Below are 23432 nucleotides of genomic sequence, written 5' to 3'. Positions count from 1 at the left end.
CCGGGCCCGGGGGCCGCCTCCGGCAGGGCGGCAGCGGCCACCGCCGCGGCAGCCGGGCGCGGGCCGGGACGCCCGCCCGGGGAGCCCGCGGGCCAGGCCGCGCCGGGGCAGCGGGCGGGCGGGCAGCAGGGCCCTGCGGGCCGGGGCGGGCCGAGGCCGAGGCTCCCGGCGCCGGAGCTGGGGGGGGGGGGGGGGCGGTGCGCCGTGCCCCGGCCCGGCCCGGCCCCGCCCCCGGCCCCGCCCGCCGCCGCCGCCGCCATGTTGCGGCCGTTGGTGCCCGGTGCGGGGTGAGGCCTGCGCGGGGCTCCGGCGGCGGCGGGGCCCTCGGAGGAGCCGCCTGCGTGGGTGAGTGCTACCCGCCCGGCCGGGCCCGGCCGCGCCGAGGCCCGCCCCTCCCGCTCGCCCTCCGCCCTCCCCGTGCCCTCCCGCCGGCCGGGCGGGTGCTGCCGCCCCGCGGGCAGGGCGGGCGGCCCCGCCGCCGGCAGACGGAGCCCTGAGCGCCCGCCCTGCCCGCCGCACCGGCTCTTCCGGCCCGCCGGGCGCCCGCCGCCTTCCCTCCCCCTTCTCCGCAACCAGCCCCCGGCGCCTCCCGGGCACGGCTCCGGCCCCTGCGGCGCGGCCCGGCCCGGCCCGGCCCGGCTCGGCGCCGCCGGGACAAACTAACTTCGGCGGGGCCGGCCCACGTGCGGCGGGGGGCGGCGGGGCCGGGCTGTCAGCGCGGGGGCGGGCGGCGGGGCAGCGGGGGGGCGCCCGGGCCTTTGTCTGGGGTGGGGGCGGCACGGACCGGGGGAAGGGGGGGGCTGCCAGAGGCCGGGCGCCCCCCGCCCCCCCCGCGCTGGCACGCCGCGTTCCCCCGCAGGGCTCCCGAAACTTTGGCAGGTGTTAAAAACGCCGGGTCGGCGCGGCGCCGGCGGTGGGGGCTCCGCCGTGTCCCTGTCCCCTGGGAGCCCCGCGCCCCTGCCTTCCCAGTCCGCTCCCCTAGCAGGCGGGCCCTGCCCTCCCGCCCCCGGCACCCGCGGCAGCAGCCCTCGGGAGACGCTTTCCCTCGCACCTCGCGGCTGTTCTGTAGGTTCATCAATATTTATTATTACTCCTTTATTTTTTAACCGTGGCGTAATTGATTTTTCATGCTTTCCTATTAGGTGGCAATCTCGAACCTCCTCCTTGAGCAGTATGCTACGCGCTGGTTCAGAAGCCGCCGTGGAGCTGCTGCGGATCCCTGAGAGGCCCCAGGAATAGCTCTGCTAGCGAAAGGTTTGTGCGGCGCGTGGGTGGGACGCTGGTCCCGCCGGGTCTCTGCCCGGCTGCTGAGGTGTGGAGCTTAGCCGCAGCGGAAGGCCCCGGGGCTTGACATGCTGCCTCGAGCGAGTGCACAGGGTTTCTCGGAGGCTTCTAGGTCCCTGCTACCTGGTGAAGCGTACTACTGGGAGGCTGGTTTTGCACAGTGAAATACGTGGGTTTTACTCTGTAAGTCACAGAATCAAGAATGGAAGGGGTTGGAAGGGACCTCTGTGGGTCATCCAGTCCAACCCCACTGCCGAAGCAGGGTCACCCAGAGCAGGCTGCACAGGACCTTGTCCAGGCAGGGCTTGAATATCTCCAGAGAAGGAGACTCCACAGCCTCCCTGGGCAGCCTGTTCCAGGGCTCCGTCATCCTCAGAGTGAAGAAGTTCTTCCTCATGTTCAGCTGGAACTTCCTGTGCTTCAGTTTGTGCCTGTTGCCCCTTGTCCTGTCACTGGGCACCACTGAAAAAAGTTTGGCCCCATAGTCCTGACACCCACCCTTCAGATATTTGTAAGAATAAGTCCTTCTTCTTTGCTCATTTTATTCACTTCTTCTGTTGCTTTGCAAATAAATCTCAACCTCCATGTTTTCATAGGCAAGCAGAGAGAGAAAATTGGATTCCAAGCTTGGGTTCTACAGCAAGTCTTTTGCACAAGAAAGATGGAGGTCTTTATTTTCAGCTTTCCTCACAAGCCAGTTTGCGGGAGGCTTTGGTGTAATTTTCTTTAATATATTTTTGCTGTTTGTTATCTGAGAACAGAAATAAATGGTGTTTCGTCAAAATTTTAAATTTGTGTCATTTAAAAACCACTTCTATCGGCAAGATACTTACTTGGTCTTCTCTAGAATCTGGATCCAATTTTGCTTTATTTTGAGAAATTGTTACTTCACGTATGACTAGTTTAAGGTGCAGTTTTATGGAGAAATACTTGACTAGAGACTTCTGCTCTCATAATAGCAAAGAGCATAAACTAGTCTTTTATAGGACTCAAAGATGTACGCAAAAGCTTCTGAAAACACAAGGGTTCTTCCAAGAAAAGCATATTTTGCAGTGCTGCAGATACCTTGGATTTATTTTGTCTTGTGTTTTTAAACACTGCTGCATCCGAAGATGTGGATAGGTGTTCATGAACGAGAACGGAAAAGTCAGGAGCGATTGGCAAGCTCTTTTTTCTCTATATAAAGCTTGAGCATTCCGGGTTATGGCTGAAATGTCTTCCTTGCGGAAGGATTTGTGTGCCAAAAATTTTGGGAGCCAAGTGGTGCTTAACTCTCTCCCAGCTGGCACGAGTTTTCCAACCCAAAGGAAGGAGAAGTTTCAGGTCCATGTTCTTTGCCAGCCGCAGTACTCTGTGAAGTTTCAGCAGTCCTTATCGAGTGCTGGTGATGTGAGGCGTGTGGATAATCTTCGGGGCTTCCAGGGACTTAACGCACAGCTGCCCTACCTTGCTGAGGGATGTGATTGTAAATTATTGCACAGCCCTCTGTGGACGTTCATATTTGTGGTTTAATTTAAAAATGAGAACAAGTTTAAGCTAAACCACAGCAAGCCACTCTTAAGCCAAGTAAATCTCCACAGAGTGTTTTTCAGTAGATTAGCCAAAGCAACGCCTCTGGGCTTTGCCTGTAGGCACAGCTGAGCTAAAGCGCAAAGACCAGTATGTCCTCTTGTCCCACGCTGAAGTGATTGCTCCTGGACCAGCTCTGTAAATTGTTCCCCATACCAGCAGTCTGGCAGGAAGGGTTGCGCTTTGTTTGGTTTTAATGTGATGCTTGACAAACTTCTAGACCCAATTGTAAATAATGAAAGCAGTCTTAAATCAGTGGCCTTTTGGGACGGTATCAGGCAGCTTCTTTCTCTCCCTCCGCCTTGTCCCAGTGTCCTGCTCTCTGGCAGCACCTCTGCTCCCAGCTCTTCCCCCTTCTTCTGGGCTCTTGCCACCCTCTCTGTCTCCCTCGCTTGCCGCTGGCTTTGGCAGCACTGATGCAGCCCAAGTCGAGTGAGCGTGGCTGGACTTACCTTGCCCGTGGGTGCTCCTTGCCAAGTAGGAGCTGGTGCTCTGCTAGTCCAGTTGACGCTCTTTGGGGTTTTTTTCTTCCCCTGCATACAGCATGCATTGGTTCACGTAAATTTGGGGTTTAAATGAAACGTGTATTAGAAGAATGGCTTGTTAAATATTTGGGAAGTCTATGTGTTGCATCAACTTGAAAATATTTTCATTAAAAAATAAGGAAGGAAAACCAGTATTCCCTGGCAGTAGTGAACACAAATGTTCAAGTAATTCTGTGCTGTCAGCTTTCATTATGCATCTCATCAGAGCTTGATTGTTGCTGTTGCAGGTCTCTGTGGCAAGCGTCTAAGTCCCCACTTCTCTTCTGGAGGGCTTATAGAGGGCTGGCTTGGAATGCCATTTCTTACTATGATTTGGATAAAATCCTTTATTCTGTCTTTGGGCACTTTTGCCTCGCATAGTTACCAAATTAAGGATTGTCCCTGTTTCAAATAAACCCTGCTTGGTTTACCATGCTTTGAGCTACTGTATTGAAATATTTACTGAAGACTTCTATTATTTAAATTGCTCTGGGAGGGAGCCATCTCACTTTTCAGATCTGTTTCTCTTGGGCCACCTGTTTACTCCTGCATTTTTTCCTTGAAGGAGGACTGGATTCTTCAGATGTGACAATCTGTTGAGAAATAGGCAGTGATCTTTGCCTGTTAACTCTGGGGAAAAAAACCAACCAAACAAAAAAGAAACCCTGTAGCAACATACTGGTGAGTCTCGTCTGTTGAGGCTCGTGACAACAGCTGGTGTTGGAGAAGCGATGCGTCTGACAGGTTGAAAAGATGTGCCCTCCTTAAGCTTGGTGTCATTTAAAAGGTCATGTTTGAACCAGCTCTGTTCTCGGGGACCCTGGGAGAAGGGGATGCTGTCTCCCACCGCGTTGCTTGAAGCACTGGGAGCAGCTCTGCCCACAACCCGGAGAGGGCAGGTTGTGTTGCAGGACAGGAGTGAACAGCTCCTGTCACTTGTCACCGGCCCCTGCCAGCAAGCAGGATGGGACCTGAGCTTTCACTGGTCCTCCAAGAGCAGCAGGGGCAGGGGAGCTTCCTTCCCTGTGATGCACTGCAAAACAGCACTGTTGTGTTGAGAAAAACTGGGCTAATAGCTTTGTGTCTAAACGCTCTATTATGGAATAGTTAAAATGGAAGCTGAAGTGTCTGCTGCAGATGTTTGTAGCCTTTGTACCCTGCTGTGTTAATGTTTCGGGCAGTTGTGGTTTTTGTCACACAAGACGTTTATGCAAATGAGTCTTTCAAAGTTTGTTCTTGGGGGAAATGTACCTGACAAAGTATTTTTTTGCTTTTCATTGTAGCTTTCATCATGGGGGACATGAAAACCCCAGACTTTGATGACCTCTTGGCTGCTTTTGACATCCCTGATCCGACTAGCCTTGATGCCAAGGAGACCATCCCGTCAACTGGAGAGGAGAACGAGAATCACCTTAAGTCATCGGGAATCTGCATAGATGAGAATGTGTCCTTATCCCACTCTTTGCCTCCCTCTGATGCTCCAGTTGTGAGCGTGATAGTGAAGAACACGAGTCGCCAGGAGTCCTTTGAAGCAGAAAAGGAGGGGAATCACCTCACGGCTGGTCTGTTACACAATGGGTTTCGTGGGTCCGATCTGCCATCAGAGGCTCATGCTTTGGTGCATAATTATGGCAAGTTTGAGTCAACTTTTATTAATGGCGACAGCTCAAGAAGTTACTCTGATAAACTGGACCAGTCTAAGTCGGAGCCTTTGCCAACGTTCAGTCAGTTTAGCCCGATTTCCAGCCCTGAACCGGAGGACGCGTTCAAAGAGAACAGTATTGGTGATAAACCCAAACATGCCCAAACTCCGTATTTTCCACCACCTTCAATGTATATACCGACAGGAGCTTCGGTGCTAGATCATCTTAGGAAGGTACCAGAGCCTGAGCTAAGCATGTTTGATCAATACTGTAAAAAAGAACAAAAGATGGAAATCCACTGCCAGGCAGAGAGTAGGCTGGAAATGAGCAGGAGAGAACAAGACAAAGTGGCGGAGAGGTTTGTGGAGTCAAGCAAGGACTTGGTAGATACTAGTAGCTTTCTTGGAGAAGGCTTGGTGTTTGGAGACCTCCCTCACAGTAGTTTAGGAGAAAGTAAGGGGTCTGTGCCCGAGCTGAGCATGTCTTCATCGGTACCGCCTCGCCAGAGGTTAAAGCCAACTCATTCGAAGTTGTCATCCTGCGTGGCGGCATTAGTAGCTCTTCAGGCCAAAAAGGTTGCGTGTATTCTAAAAAGCGATCAGCCAAACCTTACCAAGGAACCTGGTCCATTTAAAGATGGGACAAAGGGAAGTCCAAAAATGCCCAAGTCGCCAAAGAGTCCCCGAAGCCCCTTAGAGGTGGTGAGGAAGGCCAGCAAGCAGCCTGAGAGTCCTCGAAGTGTGTGCAGCGACAGCAGTGGGAAAGGCTCTCCTTCTATGGCAGCCAGCTCGCCGCCAGCTATTCCCAAAGTTAGGATAAAGACTATAAAGACATCCTCTGGTGAAATTAAAAGAACTGTAACTAGAATTTTGCCAGAAAACGATGAGTTGGGCAAGCCTTCAGAAGAGTCACCTGTGGAAACCTCATCTGCTGAAGAGTTTATCAAATCTTTCCCGTCCCCTGACACTAGTGCAGTTATGGAAGGCGAGGCTGGCAAGAATTCAAGCAAAAATGGGGCTGCTGTGGCTATGCAGCTAGCGAGCCCTTATGCAGATGGTGTGAAAACAGATATTGCTGCAAACAGCACGTGTGCCGTGTCCTTATCTCCACTGCCAAACTGTGGTGGTGGTGCCGTGAAAGTTGGCGTTAAGAGGCAGCAGCAGGGTATCGTGGTGCAGCCGTCCAGCGCGACCACCTCTAGCCTGCTTCCCAAAGCCGTGCACTTGGCAAATCTCAACTTGGTCCCGCATAGTGTTGCTGCTTCTGTTACGGCGAAGTCGTCTACACAGAGGCGAAATCAGCCTCAGGTGACACAGATGTCTGTGCCACTAGTGCACCAAGTCAAAAAAGCTGCTCCTGTCATCGTGGAGGCGTTTAATAAAGTGCTACACAGTGCCAATCCGGTGCCAATTTATACTCCAAACCTTAGCCCTCCGCCTGACACCAGTATTAATTTACCTGCCTCTGGGTATTGTTGCCTGGAATGTGGGGACTCATTTGCCTTAGAGAAGAGCCTGACTCAACACTATAGTAGACGAAGTGTTCATATTGAAGTCATGTGCACTCAGTGTTCAACTATGCTACTTTTTTTTAACAAGTGTAGCTTGCTTAAACATGCAAGAGATCACAAGAGCAAAGGATTTATCATGCAGTGTTCTCAGCTGCTAATGAAACCCATTTCTGTAGACCAAATGTTTTCACCTTCTCCTACAAGCTCTCCAGCCTCTCTGGCTCCCCAGACTTTGCACTCCCCCTCTCCTTCGCGTAAGCCCAGTGCTGCTTCAGGAGGTGGGGTAGGAATTTCTGCTAACACTCAGCCAGCCTTGCCTCTCTATGCGGACCCATGGAGACTAATCCGTCATGGACTTAAGTGTTTAGAGTGTAACAAGCAGGCACAGGATTATGTTGCTTTAGCAGCTCATTACCAGAGAACCTCAGAAGATAATGAGAGACTGGTAAGTCATCATTTTAATGTTATTAGTTAAATCTCTCCGAGTTTAAAGAGGTTGTCCTCTAGGGAAAGAAACAGACGTCATAGTGGCAAATGAATTGCTTTGCCTAAAAAATTGCTTGTGGGGAGGATTTGGGATACACATGAGCCTGGACGTGTGTGCGTGAAAAGATTTTTAGCATTGCTTGTCCTCTTTTTAGCCTTTGCCAACAAAAAGAGGGTGGTAAGGAGACTATGGAGATCCTTGAGCATCAAAGGAAGGTGTTGGAGATCAAAGACCACTTGGATGAGATGTGCAGGAGTGCTGTAGGGGAGGACCCGTGGAACGTTACCTGAAACAGGTTTTTGTGCTCTAAGCATGGCTGGAGGACATCTGACACAATTTGATTTTACCTTTCCTAGAACTTGTGCCAAAATCATCCATGTAACACTTCGAATGTCGAGCGCTGGTTTTACTTTTAGGTTGATAAAGTGTATATTGGGCCAGGACTGGCTGTGAGGTGAGTAGTCTGATATGTGGGATGGGAGGTGGTTTTTCACCCCTTTGGGTAGGAAAGGGATGAGCCAGTGCCACGTTTCCGTAGGAGGGCTCGGGAGCCCTGTTAGTGGCTTCCTGTCTTGCTCCAGTGCTGCCCTGCTCGGGTCTCCACTGGCTTCGCGCACCTCCCTCGGAGGAGCAGACAGGGGGTCTGAATCACCTTTGAAGCTCCAGCTTGGGTCTCTGCTGATGAAGAGGAGGAGATGCTCTTCATTGTGTACCAAGATCATAGGCTTTGTGTATTTTTTTTTGTTTTGGAGCATAGGGTCAATCCCATTTAAGTATAAGCCAACCTGAAGTTGAACATGAGGAGGAATCCTCTCTCCTTAGCTCTTTAGATCAGGTCAGAGCTTTCCACGTTGGTCTGGCTGCCAGCAGAGCTGGCAGGCTCCCAGTGGAGTCCCCTCCACAAGCTCCACGAACAAGGACTCCAGGCCAACACGAGACATTCAGGGAGATGACCGTCAGTCTCTGCCATGGCTGCCACAGTACCTGTATGCCCCAGAGCCTCCCTTTGTTAAATGGAGTATTGAGGTCACTGTGGTCCTGTTTAGATCCTTTGTTATCTTTCTCTTAAATTCATCAGGAGTAAAAAAAATAGATTATGGCTGAATGGTTTTGATGTCGTGAAGAATGGTGAGGCCAGAAGGGATCGGCATGGCCGCATAATCAGGTTTCTTGCCTATGGCAGAGCATCAAGCACTGTGCTCTGTCAACACCGTAACTTATTTTTCAACTATAATGCGTTTTTAGGAAATGTCAGCAGTCTGGAATTAAAACCTTCAGATGAAGGGATACAGTGAATGCTCCAACGTGAGTTGAAATGTTGATCAGTTGCATTAGAAATGTATTTCCTATTTTTGTTGTGAGATTATCAATTCAAGAGCTCCTTAAAGAGAGAAGGAATGTCTGGTAGAAAGTATTTTTAGCTTGTAATCAGATAATTTATTCTGTAACTTAACCAAGAAATGAGTTTAAGCCTCTCACTTCAAGTTAGGTGTGCTAGATGGGAGATTATTTCTGTAGTATTTTTCTAAATAGAAGTGTTGAAAAACTGGAAAAAAGAGGCGACATTAGAGCTTGTAAAACCATCTCCTCCCTGTTTGATCTTCCCATGCGTATACTCAACGGGACGCGTGCATTCATCCTCCTGCTACTGGGAGTCCTTTTCCTCGGTATCTGCTGTCCTCCACACTGCCTGGTGGTGCTCCATGCTGTTCCTAGAACATCTGTTTCAGTGAAACTATGAAATGACTAAAGGAAATAAGAATTTGTGCCCATGTGCTCATAAATGTGTGCCTCTAGATTTAGCAGTAGCTAGTGGAAACCGTCCCGCTGCTTTCTAGCAGCACCCAGGGTATTTGGTGTCATGGGGCTGAGAGGTAAAGGATGGGTGAAATTTGGTGGTCTCGTAGGGGTCACTGCAGTAGGTGGGTACCACGTGCAGCTTCTCTGGGCGGTCCGAGGGAAAAGACGCAGGTTGCCTTGACATTAAATGCCTCGCTTGGGTACCATGCTGCGTAGCTTCCATCAGTAACGAGGCATGTAAAGCTGAAGGTTTTGTGTATCAGGGGTGTTAATGAAAGAGTCTGGTATTAAACATGGTGTGAGAAGGACGTAGGTAAGGCTGTTGGAGGAAGCGTTATAAGCTCCCCTAATAGGAAGACATGAACTGGTCAAACCCATTCTGAGAAGATGCTGAGGATATCCCTGACTCTGCATTAATGAAGCTAATTTCTTGGGTTGCTATTTTTATTTCAGTCAGAAAAAAGAGGAATGTTGGTAGGAGCTGGAGATGATCAAGCAAATGGTTTTACAAATGCTTTCGTGGGTGGTAGAAGCAGTTGGAAAAATATTCCTGTCCTCTTCTGTTCTTGCTCTCACTCTGGTTTCCATCTCCAGAGTTATACCAGGTCACTTGTTTTTTGGGCAGTGGCAGAAATTGCTTTGCTGAGGAAGGTGATGTAACACCTGTATTCAACTTAATAAATCTTTTAGTGCCCCCAGTAGTGGATCAAAACCACTACCTCCATGTGACAGAAGCCGTTGATTTATATACTGGTACTTGTAATTTAAAAAAAGGGCACAAAGGTGGTAGTCGTGTACCTGTGTTTGATCTGGAGCGTGCTGCTGTCGCAGGACAATCTGCCAGGGTGCAGAGGTGGTATTAACAGTTGTGGGCAAGCTCAGACATGAACCGCATCTCCAAATCTCGAGAGACTAATTATCTAGTATGCATTGTAATGTTGCGCATTTGAGCAAAAACTGGTGTGTGTTCCTTCCTTCATCCCTGACATTTTTCTCACTGTATTGAGACGTTGGTTTAGAAGCAACTGTATGGGGTTCAGACATGAACTCTTTGCCATGCCTCCCTGAGAAAGTACGGCGTGTCCTACGTATTTTTTAAGTAAGGCTTTGGCTTGACTTACGCCTTTTAAAGAGCTTCAAAAAATAGCAGGGCAGGTCCCCACTATATTACAGCCTAAAGCTTATCATCCATGACTGTTCAGATGCCTGGTACCAGATTGTCCCGAAAAAAGAGGTTTCTTGGGAATGATAGATGGATGTAGAAGAGAAAGAGCATCTCTGGCTGAAGACAAAGAAAGTGATTTATCGGGAGCACGTGGATTTGTACTAGAAGAGGGAGATCTGTGGAAAGTAACCTAGGTGGATTTTTGGTCGATATTCTTAGCAGCTCTTCTGTTAAATGACACCAGATCTGGATTATTAACCATGACATGCACATCTAACGTGGCCATAACTTGAGAGACCGAGCAGACTTTGAAGAGCTGAGTTCTAGCGCTTGCAACTCAAAAACTTTTTATGCCTGGTATGGAATGGGCTTGTCACCTTGCACAGGAGGAAGGGTTGATCCGATAGGCTTGATGAAGAAATGAAGTAGCAGGGAAAAGACTTATTTTTCAGTATGATATTTCCAGTTACCCAGAAGTTGCAGTGTATAGCTGAAGAACAAGCAAGCCATGGTAAGAGGCAGGAATGATTGGATTGGAGAGTGGGAGCAGCCTAAGCTGGCTCTGCTCCACAAGAAAACTTATCCTGTGTTGCTACTAAAGACTTCTCATTTTAATTGGAAATTCTTACTATGACTTTGTGAATTGCTGTGACATACTCACGTTTCCTATATCTGTTTAAAATGAAAATAAGGCAATTTGGGGGTTTTCTGTTGGTTCATTCCAACTGGTGACTTGGGAGATACTCAGTCTTATGTTTCTGAATGGCCTTGGGTAAAGTCCATATTAATAAGACTGATAGTGGGTAAATGAGCTTCCTAGGTGTGGCGAAAATGAGAATGACATGGCTGGGTCACAGTTGCTCTGGAGGAAGGAAAGGAGATATGGATGTGGTCTGGACAGCAGGGAGAGGAGGAGATTTGGAGCAAGTGAGAGGAAGAGAAGGGGGGTAATGCTGTGATTGAGAAGGTGGAGTGGAAAGACCTTTAGAAAAATGATTGAGAGCTTGACCTTAATATTACATTGTAGACTTGTGGCAGCTACATGATTGCAGCTGTTCAAAATACAGCAGGGAAATCCTACCTGGCTTATTTTTATGTAGAATATGCATAGGATGAAGGCAGTTCAACTCAGCCAAACACCGTGGTGGGATCTCTGTGGCTTACAGCGAGGATACAGGCTTTGCAAACTGTGAGCTAATCCACTTCAGAAATATAAAAAATGGATTTACTGGATGTGTGTTTTGAGTGGATCATCATAAGGGATCGCAGTTACTTTTTTGGAGACTAGTGAGGCCAATTTTGCAATCTTTGCAAGCTTGCAAACCGAGTCACTTGATGGGATCTCTTTACTAGTTTTCAAGCACAGAACTGCAAGAAGAAAGCAGTATGTGAATTTGAATGTCTGGTAGGTTGGATTTTGCTCAAACTAGAAGCTGTGCTACATGTAGGCATTATGCTTGTCCAGATGTTCAAAAGGTGGTAGCAGATGTTTTATGTAACTTCAAGTCTGTTTGGTCTGATTAAAGCAGTGTTATGTTCTAGAGCAAGATTTTTGGGGGGGGGGGGGGAAAGGGTATGAATAAATAAGTGCAGTTTATGCCAAATTAATCTGATATACATCTTCTATAATTTATTTTTGCAGTAGAGAAATAGGCAGATCCTAATCTTGATGTTCAGTGGAATGGTTGGTAGAGTGCCACGTGAGGAACAGCTGTACTGAAGAAGTTGAATTATGAGGTTGGCGCAGAATCAGGTAGAAGGGAGGTTACGGCAGCTGGGGACAGGTTGCTTGTAAGACTTCCCAAGGGACGGCTTTAGGATACATCTGCAGTTAATGTTTGTAGTAAGGACCTTGGAGGACGAATGTGTAGATAAGCTACACTGAACCAACAGAGTAAGAAGTCTTGGAAAATTTGGAATATTTCACAGGAGGATCTAGATGGTCACGAAGACTGAGTAGGAATGGGATGAAGCAACTGAAAAGCAGGACTTGCCTGTTAGAGAAGGCTCTGAAAAACCAGGATGACCGTAGTGCAGGGGATTTATGTTAACCTGCAGTACCTGTCAGGGCTGCGTTGACATTCCCTGTCACTGCTAGAAATAACCTAGCTGGAGAAGTGTATTGTTTTGTTTATTGGGGTAAACTGGAACAAGTGAGGAAAGAGTGACCAGGGAAATGCAAAGATGATCTCGAGGGGAAATGAGAAAACCTTTATGAGTTTAGCTGGGCGAAGACTTGGTAAATTAGGATGAGTGTCCTTCAGTACTGTAGTAGGCACAGTATTAAGGTGAGGGTTGTGGCACGTTTTTTTCCACCAGAAGCTGAATCTGCAAAAAAGACGTGCTTCCTGTACTTGTGGGGATCACCCTGGGTAGATCAGACAGGGTTTTGTAGCCTTTTCAGGGCTGGGATCAAGCTACAGGAGATGAACAAAACCCATGGAGCTCCAGGTGCCTTCATTTCAGATGTGCTTTTCCTTAAGGAGTGAAAGTGGATACAGAGGACACACTGTATCTGGTGTGATGTTTGTAGAAAAGAGCTTTTTAAAGTTAGGGGCAACAATGATGCAAGAACAGACTGAAATAGGTTTACATGGAATATGAGGGGACAGTCCCTGATCATCAGAGGAGTCAATTCTCCAAGAGGTTTGCAGCAGAATTAATGGAGGAAAGACACAAATTGTTTTTCAGACAGAGCTTGTTTGTTTTTTTGGCAAGGACAGACCAGTATACAATAATGTGCAAGAATTCAAAGTACTTCCTGACCCTCTTGGGTGTAATTGTCCATTTACTGGTAACCTGAGATGTTTCATACTTTTTTTTTTTTGGTCTTTTTTGACTTGACCACCCAAAATCCACCGAGCTAGCTAGGAACTTGGAATAAAGTACAAAACATAAACTATGGACCTCTGAATTTTCTTGCACCTTCGTGCTTTTTTTCTCCCCCCTCTTTTTTTCTTCTTCTGTCACCCTTTATTTGTCCAATAAGAATTTTTCAATGAGTTGTGACGTAGCCTGTGTGCGCACCACCTACACTGGAGTTATTTAAAAGCAATTTTATTGCTGCTTTTTCTTTTTCTTCTTCCTTCCCCCTCTTAAATCAATGCTTTATAATTTATTGGCTGAAACTTGCCAGAAGCTAGTAGGACCACATGCTGCACTGGTAATTTCCCAGCAGCAAAGTAGCAAGGAAGAAAGACAGCAGCCATGTCATTGCTATTTTTCTCTTCCTTTTTTCCCCCCTCCTGCGTGTTCATGTTTTAATTTAGAAAACAAGAGGATTGGAAATAAACAAAAATTCCCTTGGCCCCATAAAACACTGCTTTCTCCCTTTCCCAAACCAAGGGTGATTAATGCAGTCCTTAGGTACTAGCGAGGACGGATTTTGTTTTGTATGGAAATTTTCCCTCTGGATTTTCTGGAAGCAAAGGGGTGGAGGATGTTACGATGAAAGCGTGTTGAGGGAATGGAGCTCCAGGCAGGGAGCGCAGACAAAGAGATGAGTGGCAGGGCAGGAGCCAGAGCCTGTACCCTGAGGCCAAAACAGAGCACTGGGTGATGAGGAGCAGAGGCTGGAGAGGAAGAAAAGCTAGGGTGTGGCTCCATGGTCTGCTTATATCCGTGTGTGATCCATGGCCCCACAAGGTGACAATCCCACCCTTTTCTCCTTCCCCGTCTGGGCTTGCTCACCTGGCCCTGGTGGTCCTTGCAGCCCTGGGGGACTGAGACCAGCTTGGGGGAAGAGGAGGATGAGTATGGGTGCAAACTGGGGGCCAAGACATGGCTGGGAGCAAGGGGGAGGGGACAGCTGGAGACAAAGGCAGAGTCTGTCTCCGGTAGAATGGAAATGAAGGCTGGAAGCTGGTGTCTTCGGCACCGTGAGGAGGGCTCCTGCTCCCCTGTTCTTCCGTGTGGGCACCAACGATGCTGCCAAGGGCAACCTGAACAGTATCAAAAGTGACCGCAGAGCTCTGGGGGTGACGGGCAGGAGCATGAGAGCCCAGGTGATGGTGTGCTTAGCCCTGCCCATGAGGGGAAGGGTGTGAGGAGGAGGTGGCACTCTGAAATGTCTGATGCTAATGCATGCAGCATGAGAGGTTAACCTGAGGAACTGGAGATCTGTGTGCAGTCGCAGGGCTCTGATCTTGGCGTCACAGAGAGGTGGTGGGATGGCTCGCATGACTGGAGTGTTGTGATGGAGGAACACAGGCTCTTCAGGAAGGACAGGCCAGGATGACAGGGAAGGGGCTTTGCCCTTTTTGTGAGGCAGCAGCGTCTGGAGTGCCTGGAGATCTGCCTGGGGATGGGTGAGCAGCCAACTGAGAGCTTATGAGTTGAGATTAAAGAGCAGACCAGTGTGGGTGACATTGTAGTGGCTGCCTGCTACAGGCCCCCTGACCAGGAAGAACGAGTAGATGAGGCTGCCTACAGACAGCTGGAAGCGACCTCACGTTCACAGACCCTGGTCTTCATGGGGAACTTCAGCCACCCTGGTAAGTGCTGGTGCGACAACAGAGCAGCGCATAAGCAATCCGGGAGGTTCCTGGAGAGCATTGATGACAATTTCCTGACCCAAGTGACAGCAAAGCCAACAACGAGAGGTGCTCTGCTGGACCTTGCACTCACCACTAAGGAAGGGCTCAGTGGGGATGTGAAGGTCAAAGGCAGCCTTGGCCACAGTGACCATGAGACGGCAGAGCTCAGGGTGCTGAGGACAAAAATCAAGATCACAGCACTGGACTTAAATAGACTTTGGCCTCTTTAGGGATCTGCTTGAAGCAGTTTCATGGGATAGCGCCCTGGAGGGAAGAGAAGTCCAAGAATGGAGGTTGATCTTAAAGGGCCACCTCCTTGGGGCTAAAGAGTGGTCCATCCCAACAAACAGTAAGTCATGCAGAAATGCCACAATGGCTGCATGGATGAACAAGGAGCTCTTGGCAAAGCTCCAGCTTAAAAAGGGAGTGTACAGAAGATGGAAACAGGGACGAATAACCTGGGAGGTATGTGGAGGCACTATGCGAGTATGCAGGGATGATGTAGGAAGGGCAAAGACTACCTGGAATTTAATCTGGTGGAGGATGTTAAAAAAAGAAGGACTTTTTTTAACTAGATGAGTAGCAAAAGAAAGACTAAAGAAAATGTCGTCTCATTGCTGAATGGGGCAGGGACCTGGTGACATAGGACATGGAAGAGGCAGAGGTATTGAACACCTTCTTCACCTCAGTCTTTACTAGAAAGAGTGGCCTTCAGGAATCTAAGGACTTGGAGACTAGTAGGAAGGTCTGGAGCAAGAAGATGTGTCCTAGGTGGAAGAAGGTCAGGTCTGGAACAGGACAGGTCAGGTCCTATCCGCACAGGACCCCGTCCAGGCGGGTCTTGAAGACCCGCCTGGACGGGGTCCTGTGCGGCCTGCTGTAGGTGACCCTGCTTCGGCAGGGGGGTTGGACTAGATGACCCACAGAGGTCCCTTCCAACCCCTACTATTCTGTGATTCTGTGATTCTGTGGAATACCTACTGGACATACACAAGTCCATGGGTCCTGATGAGATGCACCCCTGAATGCAGAGGGAGATGGCAGTGAGGCCACTCTTGAAAAATCTTGGAATGATTACGGGATTAGGAGAGGGACCTGAGGACTGGAGAAAAGCAAATGTCACTCCTGTCTTTGAAAAAGGGCAAGAAGGCGTATCCAGGGAAGTACAGGCTGCTCGGCGTTACGTTGTTCCCTGGGGAGGTGCTGAAGCAGCTAATCCTGGGAACCATTTCCAGGCACTTGAAGAATGTGAAGGTGATGAGGACAGATCACTAAGGGGAGGTCATGCTTGGCCAAGCCAATAACCTCCTATGATGAAAGGATTGCTTTGGTAGATGATGAGAGAGCAGTGGATATTGTCTACCTTGACTTCAGTAAGGTTTATGGTGCTGTCTTCCATAGGATCCTTATAGAGAAGCTGATGAAGTATGGGACGGATAAGCAAATGATAAGGCGGATTGAAAACTGGCTGAACGGTCAGGCCCAGAGGGTGTTGATTAGTGGTGCAAAGTCTAGTGGAAGCCAGTAACTAGTGGTGTACCCCAGCGGTCATATTGGGTGCAGCCCCATTCAGTGTCCTCATTAATGATCAGGATGATGGGGCAGAGTATACCCTCAGTGAGTTTGCAGATGACACAAAACTGGGAGGAGTAGCTGATAAGACAGAGGGTCGTGCTGACAGCCAGAGTGACTGTGGGAGTCTGGAGAAATGGCTCAAGAGGAACCTCAAAAGGTTTAACAAGGAGAAGTGCAAAGTCCTTCCCACAGGGAGGAACGACCCATGCACCGATGTATGCTGGGGGCCACCCTGCTGGAAAACAGGTTTGAAGAAAAGGCCCTGGTGGTGCTGGTGGCCACCACGCTGACCATGAGCCACTAATATGCCCTTGCTGCAAGAAGACCAATGATGTCCCGGCTGCATTAGGAGGAGCATTGCCAGCAGGTCAAGGGAGGTGATTCTTCACCTCTACTCGGCACTGGTGAGGCCACAGCTGGAGAGCTGTGTCCATTGCTGGGCTCCACAGTACGAGAGAGACATGGACATACTGGAGAGAGTCCAGCAAGGGGCCAAAAAAGAGCTGGACCACCTCACATATGACAAAAGACTGAGAAAGCTGGGACTGTTCATCCTGCAGAAGAGAAGTCTCAGGGAGATCTTATCAATGTGTATCAATACCTGATAGGGAGAGTAAAGAAGATGCAGCCAGGCTCTTTCCAGTGGTGCCCAGTGCCAGGACCAGAGGCAATGGGGGCGGGCGCAAACTGAAACACAGGAAGTTCTCTCTGAACATCAGGAAACACTTTTTCACTGTATGGTTGACTGAGTGCTGGCACAGGTTGTCCAAGGAGGCTGTGGAGTCTCCATCCTTGGAGATGTTCAAGAGCCATCTGGTCACATTCCTGGGCAAGCAGCTGTAGGTGGCCCTGCTTGAGCAGAGGCATTGGGCCAGATGACCTCTGGAGGTTCTTTCCAACCTCAGCCATTCTGTGACTGCCCCTTGAGGGGCAGGCACTCATTAGATTGGCATAAATCAGTCATGAGATCCCAGGCAGGGAGAAGCCACTCGTGATGATGCGGCCTGTGAGAGGCTGTTGGAAGGGGTGAGTGGAGGAGTGTCCTGTATGTCTTCCGTCTGGAGGAGGAGCTGAGATCTTTTGGTTGGGATTAGCAAATTAATGATTGGTCAAGTGAGAATGGAATCAGTGAAAAATCAAAGTGATTGGTGAAGATCATAGCAAAATAGGCATTTGAACAGCTGTGGTACTGTCTTTGATGGGATGCAAGGCACAAAGAATTGCAAGGTGAGGAGAAAGAAGCAGAGTTGGGAGGCTGCGAGATGGGCATCACCAGTGACCGAAGGGCAGAAATCAGCCCTGCAGAGTGGAGAGAAGAGCGGAGGGCTTTAACGTTGCCATCATAAGAAAGGAGAGGGGACATATGCCATGTAGCCTTAGGGGTTATACTGGTGACTTGAAAGTGGGGATGTGAAAACTGGGTGTAATCCAGCCAGTGATCATTTTAGCAACAGGGAGTTCAGATTTCAAGTTGCAATGCAAGAGGCAGAGCGGTTCGTTTTTGGGTGTGATGGGTTGATCTTCACTGGCTGTCAGGTGCCCACCCAGCCACTCTGTTGTTCCCCTTTCTCAGTAGGGGAGAAGATATGAGGAAAAAGCTTGTGGGTTGAGATAAGGACAGGGAGATCACTTACCATCAAGGGTGAAACAGAATGGATTTGGGGAAATTAATTTATTGCAAATTAATTGTAGCACAGCAGGGTAGTGAGATACAGAAGCAAACTAAAATCATCTTCCTGCACCCCTCCCTTCTTCCCGGGCTCAACTTCACTCCCGATTTCACCAGCTGCTCCCCCTGAGCAGCACAGGGGGATAGGAGATGGGGGTTGTGGTCAGTTCATCACGCGTTGTCTCTGCTGCTCCTTCCTTCTCACACTCTTCCCCTGCTCCAGCATGGGGTCCCTTCCACGGGAGACAGTTTTCCACCAACTTCTCCAGCGTGAGTCCTCCCCACGGGCTGCAATTCTTCACAAACAGGGTGGGTCCCTTCCGCGGGGTGCAGTCCTTCAGCAATACACTGCTCCAGCATCGGTCCCCCATGCAGACCCAAGTCCTGCCAGAAGACCTGCTCCAGTGTGGGCTCCTCTCCATGGAAAACAGGCTCTGCCAGGGGCCTGTTCCAATGTGGCTTCTCCATGGGCTGCAGCTTCCTTCAGGGCACATATTCCTGCTCCGGCATGGGGTCCTCCACAGGCTGCAGCATGGACATCTGCTCCACTGTTAACTTCTGTGGGCTGCAGGGAGACAGTCTGTATCACCATGGTCTTCTCCATGCGCTGCAGGTGAACGTCTGCTCCGGTGCCTGAAGCACCTTCTCCCTCTCCTTTTTCACTGACCTTGGTGTTTGTAGGGCTGTTCCTTTTGCATCTTCTCACTCCTCTCCCAGCTGCTGCCCAGCATTTTTTACCCTTTCTTAAATATGTCACCAGAGAGGCACTACTGGTGCTGAGGGGCTCAGCTTTGGCCAGCTACAGGTCCATCTTGGAGCCCGCTGGAGCTGGTTCTGTCAGACTTGTCAGTAGCTTCTGGTATCTTCTCACAGAAGCCACCCCTGCAGCCCCCCACTACCAAAACCTTGCCACGTAAACCCAGTACAGTGGGTCAGAAGAAAAGATGTGAAAACTGAAATTCTTGAAATTACAGCTGAGATCATAAAGAGAAAAGAGCTACAGACTAAGAAAATTCAGAATTAAGCTTATTTGATGCAACATTGTCTAAGATCTGTGATACTAGTGGTTTTTTCCATTGCAATTCCACTTTGTTTCCTAAAACTTACAAGTTTCTAGGTCTACACTGATGCTTTAACCAGGGATTTTTCCACATCCACAAAAGTGTATTTTGTGGTTATTGAACAACCTTTACTTCCAGGGAGTAAGGTTTTAGTTGAATGCCTTATTTTATTAAGGCTTAAGCACCCTGGTTGCTTGGGATGATTCAGGTGGGAAGGGGGTGTAGGAGTTGGCCTTGGTGACGGTCTGAGGAGGACACTAGGTTTGGGAGTGTTGGGCAGTCAGTGAGGTGCAGGAATATAAATGAGAGTGAAGAAGGTCAACAGGAGGAGGTGGGATGCAATGATGAGGCTGAGGATTGATAATTGTGAGGCGGAGAGGGGGAGTAAGTTGGAGGTAGCAGAAGAGAGGATGGATGGGAGAAGTTTTGAATTGAAGGGCGTCTTGTGGTCATGTCTGTAGACTGAAGGCCAAGCAGACTCCCTCAGTGGCACTGGATCCTTAGGCTGACATCTTAAAATCAGCAACTATAATCAAGGAAATAAAAATATCTTCGCTGTCCTTGGCTATGACAATGTAAGAGTGTATAGGAGTTCCTTAGGATAAAGCGTCTGCGTTAGGACTGGACTTGACACGTGTTCTGTCACTGAAACTTGAACGCACTGATTTTAGGGTAGCAGTTGGGTTCTAGGTTTTTCTTCTTCAAATTTATAATCTTGAGTTTCTGTTGTAGGGTTTTTTTAATCTATAAATTGAACATGCTAATGCAAGGATGCCTGTTCATTTAAGGAAAGCCTGGGGAGTAGTGTAGTTTAGTATCACAGTGACAGCAAACAAAATTCTGTGCTTGCCACTTCTCCTCACACTGGTAAAATTTTGTGTAGCAGCATTGTAACCTAGACTGCTGAAATAAACCAAGTCAAAAATAATCCTCCAAGCACCTGGATCTTGACTGTAGCATGGCCCAGCAAACAGTCGTACCGGTGGGAGGTGAGGAAGGAGAGTGTGGAATTGCAGAGACGAAGATGGTGAGACCAGCTGTGCTTCTGGAGCCAGCACATCACACCGTTACACACTGGAGCATCCATGCTGAGGGATGCAGGCTGCTGGCATTTATCCGAGTGAGGCACTAAGTGAAAGCTAATGTGAAGTTAAAGGTTAACTTTAAGTAGTAATTTGCCACCGTTTTTTTTTAATAGCAGAAGCATCCTGCTAATCTCTGCCTGCCTGCTTTCCCTTGGCTGCAGAAGTATCAGCTGCCCCTGCAGCTCTGCCTAAATTAGAAAAATTAGAGCTCGCAAAAGGCTGGATTTGGGAAGAACTGGGGCTTTGGGGGACTGCTGGTGGGGGATTTTTGGTTTAAATATGTAAAGGACAAGCGCTCTTTAAGAGATTTGAATTCTGAAAATATAACTTTTGTTCCTCTATAACTGTTTCACTCTGAGTCCTTAGTAATTTTTTTTTTTTAATTTGGAGATCGTTAGCTGTATGAATCTTTTCCTCTTTCATAGCCCTGATCCCGTGCCATAGAGTCGGTGCAGCCCCATGTTTTCAGCTGAAGCTACGTGACGATCACGTCAAGGAGGATCCTTGTAGTTTGTGGGCATCTCTTAAACAGGCATGAGCTTCACCAAGGTCTCTTAACTCTGTAACAGTAAAGAGACTTTAAAACCGATGTAAAGTTTCTTTGCTTGTGATGAAGCTGGTTCCATTTCCCCTTGGGCATTGGGAGTAAGGGGAAGTGCGGAGTTTTGTGCCCGCAGTTTGTCTTTCAGGGGTGTGGTAAGGGGGATTCTGCCCTCGCTGCTCACAGCTTTACCTGAGCGAGAAAATTTGCCGCAGGAATTTTGCCCTGACGCCTGCGTCTGAGGGGATGGGAGCTTGCTCTGACTCTCTGCGCCGGGGTGCTTTGCACTGCCGGCCCAAGGAAACACGCTCATGAATGGATCAAATTTGACACAGAGTCAGGCAGCCAATTGTTTCAATGAAACAGAAAGGTTAATGGTGCTGCCTCTACGCAGGCACTTTCCAGAGCAAGGCTCTGCATTAACTGTAAATTTCCTAATTTGCAAACACCTCTGTGGCCAAAGGGTTGGGTTTAATAGACAAACTTTTCTGCAATGGTATGTTTTTTCAACCTTCACTCTACTTCAGTGCGTATTTCTTATTTTTTCCCTTCTGAAGAAGCTAATAAGTAAAAATGGGAATAAAATCAAGTATTCTGAAATGTCTGAGCTTCTGAGCATTCTTGTGCGTGTGTGAATGTGACTTCTGGAAGAAAAGCCCAAATGAAATGTGGCGGGCAAACCGGAATTAAAGAAAACTTGTAATAAATAACTCTTGATTAAAGTGTAGGTTATGGGAGTATATGAAACACACAGACATTACACAACTCAAAATCATATCCTGGTAACATGCTTTAGAAAGAACTGACTAATGAATGTCTCAAATTGCTGCCAGACTTCTTTGAAGAGTCATGGAAAACTAGGAGAGAGATAAAAATGTGACATCTGGAACCAAGTTACAGTTTCTCATACAAAGCAGAAGAGTTGCAAAAGAAAAAGCCACTCTGTCTCCAAGACGAAGCCTTCGGTGGGGGAGCCCAGATGCGGCTGCCCATTTACTCTTGACAAAGGCAGCAGCTCCTGGCGTAAAATGGGTGAACGGACCCTCCTGCGATGCCCCTGGGCAGGGTTTCTGGCCTAGCATCTTCTGCAGGTGTTAAGAAAAAGAAGACCATGAGCGTAAAGATGCCAGTTATAATATTTTCCCTCCACTGAACCTTTTTCAGCCCTACTGTATTCCTTGGTTGGTTCAATGGAAAAATATAACCTGCCATTTTATTACCTGGTCCCTCAGTCCTGTATGGTTTTTTTGCAGTTCTTCGTGGTCAGCCCGTATCTGTAACATGCTGAGTTACGGAGTTATGATCATCAATCTTTGCCATTTCGCTGCTCGTTTCCCTTTCCCAGATACTTTGAAACTATTTTGAAGAGCTCAAATCCCAGCAGAACTTCCCGGGGACCTTCCTTCATCAAAGAACTGACTGTTTATTCCTTTCTTCTACTAATTTATCAATGCAAAAACCTCTCTTATGCCATGGCAGTTTAGTTTCCTTAAAATCCTGTATTGAAGGGTGTTGGAAAACCATTATGGAAATCTGGGTAGAGTGACCCATCTGCAGGTCACATCTTCCTTACGCACGTGGTTGTTGGCTCCTCTGGAGAGCTCGGGTGAGTTCGTGTAGCAGGAAGGGAGAAGCTGTGTTGACTTTTCCCAAGTACAGAAGCAATGGTGGTTAAAGATGTCAGTTTTCCTTATCCTTACTAATTTGTCCTTGTGACTCATCGTGCTTTGTTTTGTGTGTTTACTCCCTAACTTGTCTCTTCCACGAAACGATCTGAACTCAGAGGCTTGGGCTGGTTTTTTTGTGCCCCGCCTGCAAACCGTGGTGTCGGCGTGGGAATGCTTCCAGCTTCTTTCCCGGCGTCTGCAGATGCAATGTATTCATTTAGCCTTATCCTCGCCGAGTCTTGCTTTTTATTCCCATAAAAGTGTACACACTCTCTGGCAGGCTTCCTGCTCTTGCAGAGCCTGAAGAAGATAACCACTAGTTTTGATGCCTCTTGCTAGCTGTCCCCCAAACTTTTCTGCCCTACATTAGCATATTTTTGGTCCCCGCTGAGCCTTTCACTTAATGAGGGAGCTGATGGGAGCTTGCTGCTTCTCTGCTGTAGCCTGCATGTCCCCAGGCAGCAGTGTCCAGGATGGAGCCCATGAGATATCAGGTGATTTTGGCAGGTGTTAGATCCAGCACAAGCACACACAGCAGTGAAAATTCGGGTTTTTAATGTGTGCTGATTGCCAGGGTGCCTTTGGGGGCAGTGAGTGTGGCGTGTTGGGGAGGAAGCGGTGAGCCCCAAACCGTCTTTTTGCACACTTAAAATCGAAACTAAATTGGCTTTGACAAGGCAGGATCTGGAGAGAAAATGTTGCTTGCTAAGCTACAAGGGCAAAGGTGCTTTCAACTTGTGGTTGTGCCGAGTCTGCCTTAGATACTAGGCAGAATTGAAGAGAGAGGAGTCCTGATTTAACAATGCCAAGAAGTTAAACTTCCCATTGCAAATTGAAACACGGTTAGAAAAAAATGTCATAAAACACAACAAAACTGTCCTGAACATTAATTTCTTCTTGTAGCTCTTATGTGGACATTGGAGAGAGCTTTGGAGAATTTAAGGTCCCGCTCAGCTTCCTGCAGAGAGGTCCCAAGGGCACTTCTCTTTCCCATTTTCCCATTCCCAATTATATTTCATGGCTCAGACCATGGCTCAGTAGTTTGCTGAAATTAGGGGACTTCTCCAGCATTTGGGGAAGGCCTGAAATACTCTTGAGCTTATTTGAATTGCATATGGGTACGTGCGTGGGGGTCCTACAATATGGTTTCTTCCACTCATTTCTCTCTTTCCTGGGGAAACCTTTTCTCCTCTAAATTTAAGTTGCAACATGTCTCAGATCACGTGTCCAAGGTTTTTGATGTGTTTGGCAATTTCTGCAGTTTCCTCCTTCAAGAGCCTAATTTCTTATTCCCCTCTCCACCCGTGAACCTTTCTA

The 23432-nt window shown here is 48.4% G+C and overlaps 1 protein-coding gene across 3 annotated transcripts in view; it reads left to right on the top strand.

Moving 5' to 3' along the window:
• Positions 1 to 244: 244 nt before the first annotated feature.
• ZNF592 (zinc finger protein 592) overlaps positions 245 to 23432 on the top strand; it is a 43698-nt gene continuing 20510 nt past the window's right edge. For 2 of the 3 annotated variants that reach the window (XM_075431435.1, XM_075431438.1), the window contains exons 1-3: positions 245 to 345; positions 1143 to 1254; positions 4661 to 6975. In XM_075431435.1, coding sequence (XP_075287550.1) covers positions 4669 to 6975 — 2307 coding nt within the window. In that variant the 5' untranslated portion in view covers positions 245 to 345; positions 1143 to 1254; positions 4661 to 4668. Of the gene's footprint in view, positions 346 to 836; positions 1066 to 1142; positions 1255 to 4660; positions 6976 to 23432 lie in introns of those variants that run through there. The other variant, XM_075431437.1, reaches the window with a different exon arrangement.

The sequence above is a fragment of the Opisthocomus hoazin genome, chromosome 10 (genome assembly GCF_030867145.1).
Source record: "Opisthocomus hoazin isolate bOpiHoa1 chromosome 10, bOpiHoa1.hap1, whole genome shotgun sequence".
In the NCBI taxonomy this organism is placed as follows: domain Eukaryota; kingdom Metazoa; phylum Chordata; class Aves; order Opisthocomiformes; family Opisthocomidae; genus Opisthocomus; species Opisthocomus hoazin.
This window is presented reverse-complemented; position numbering and strand designations above follow the sequence as displayed.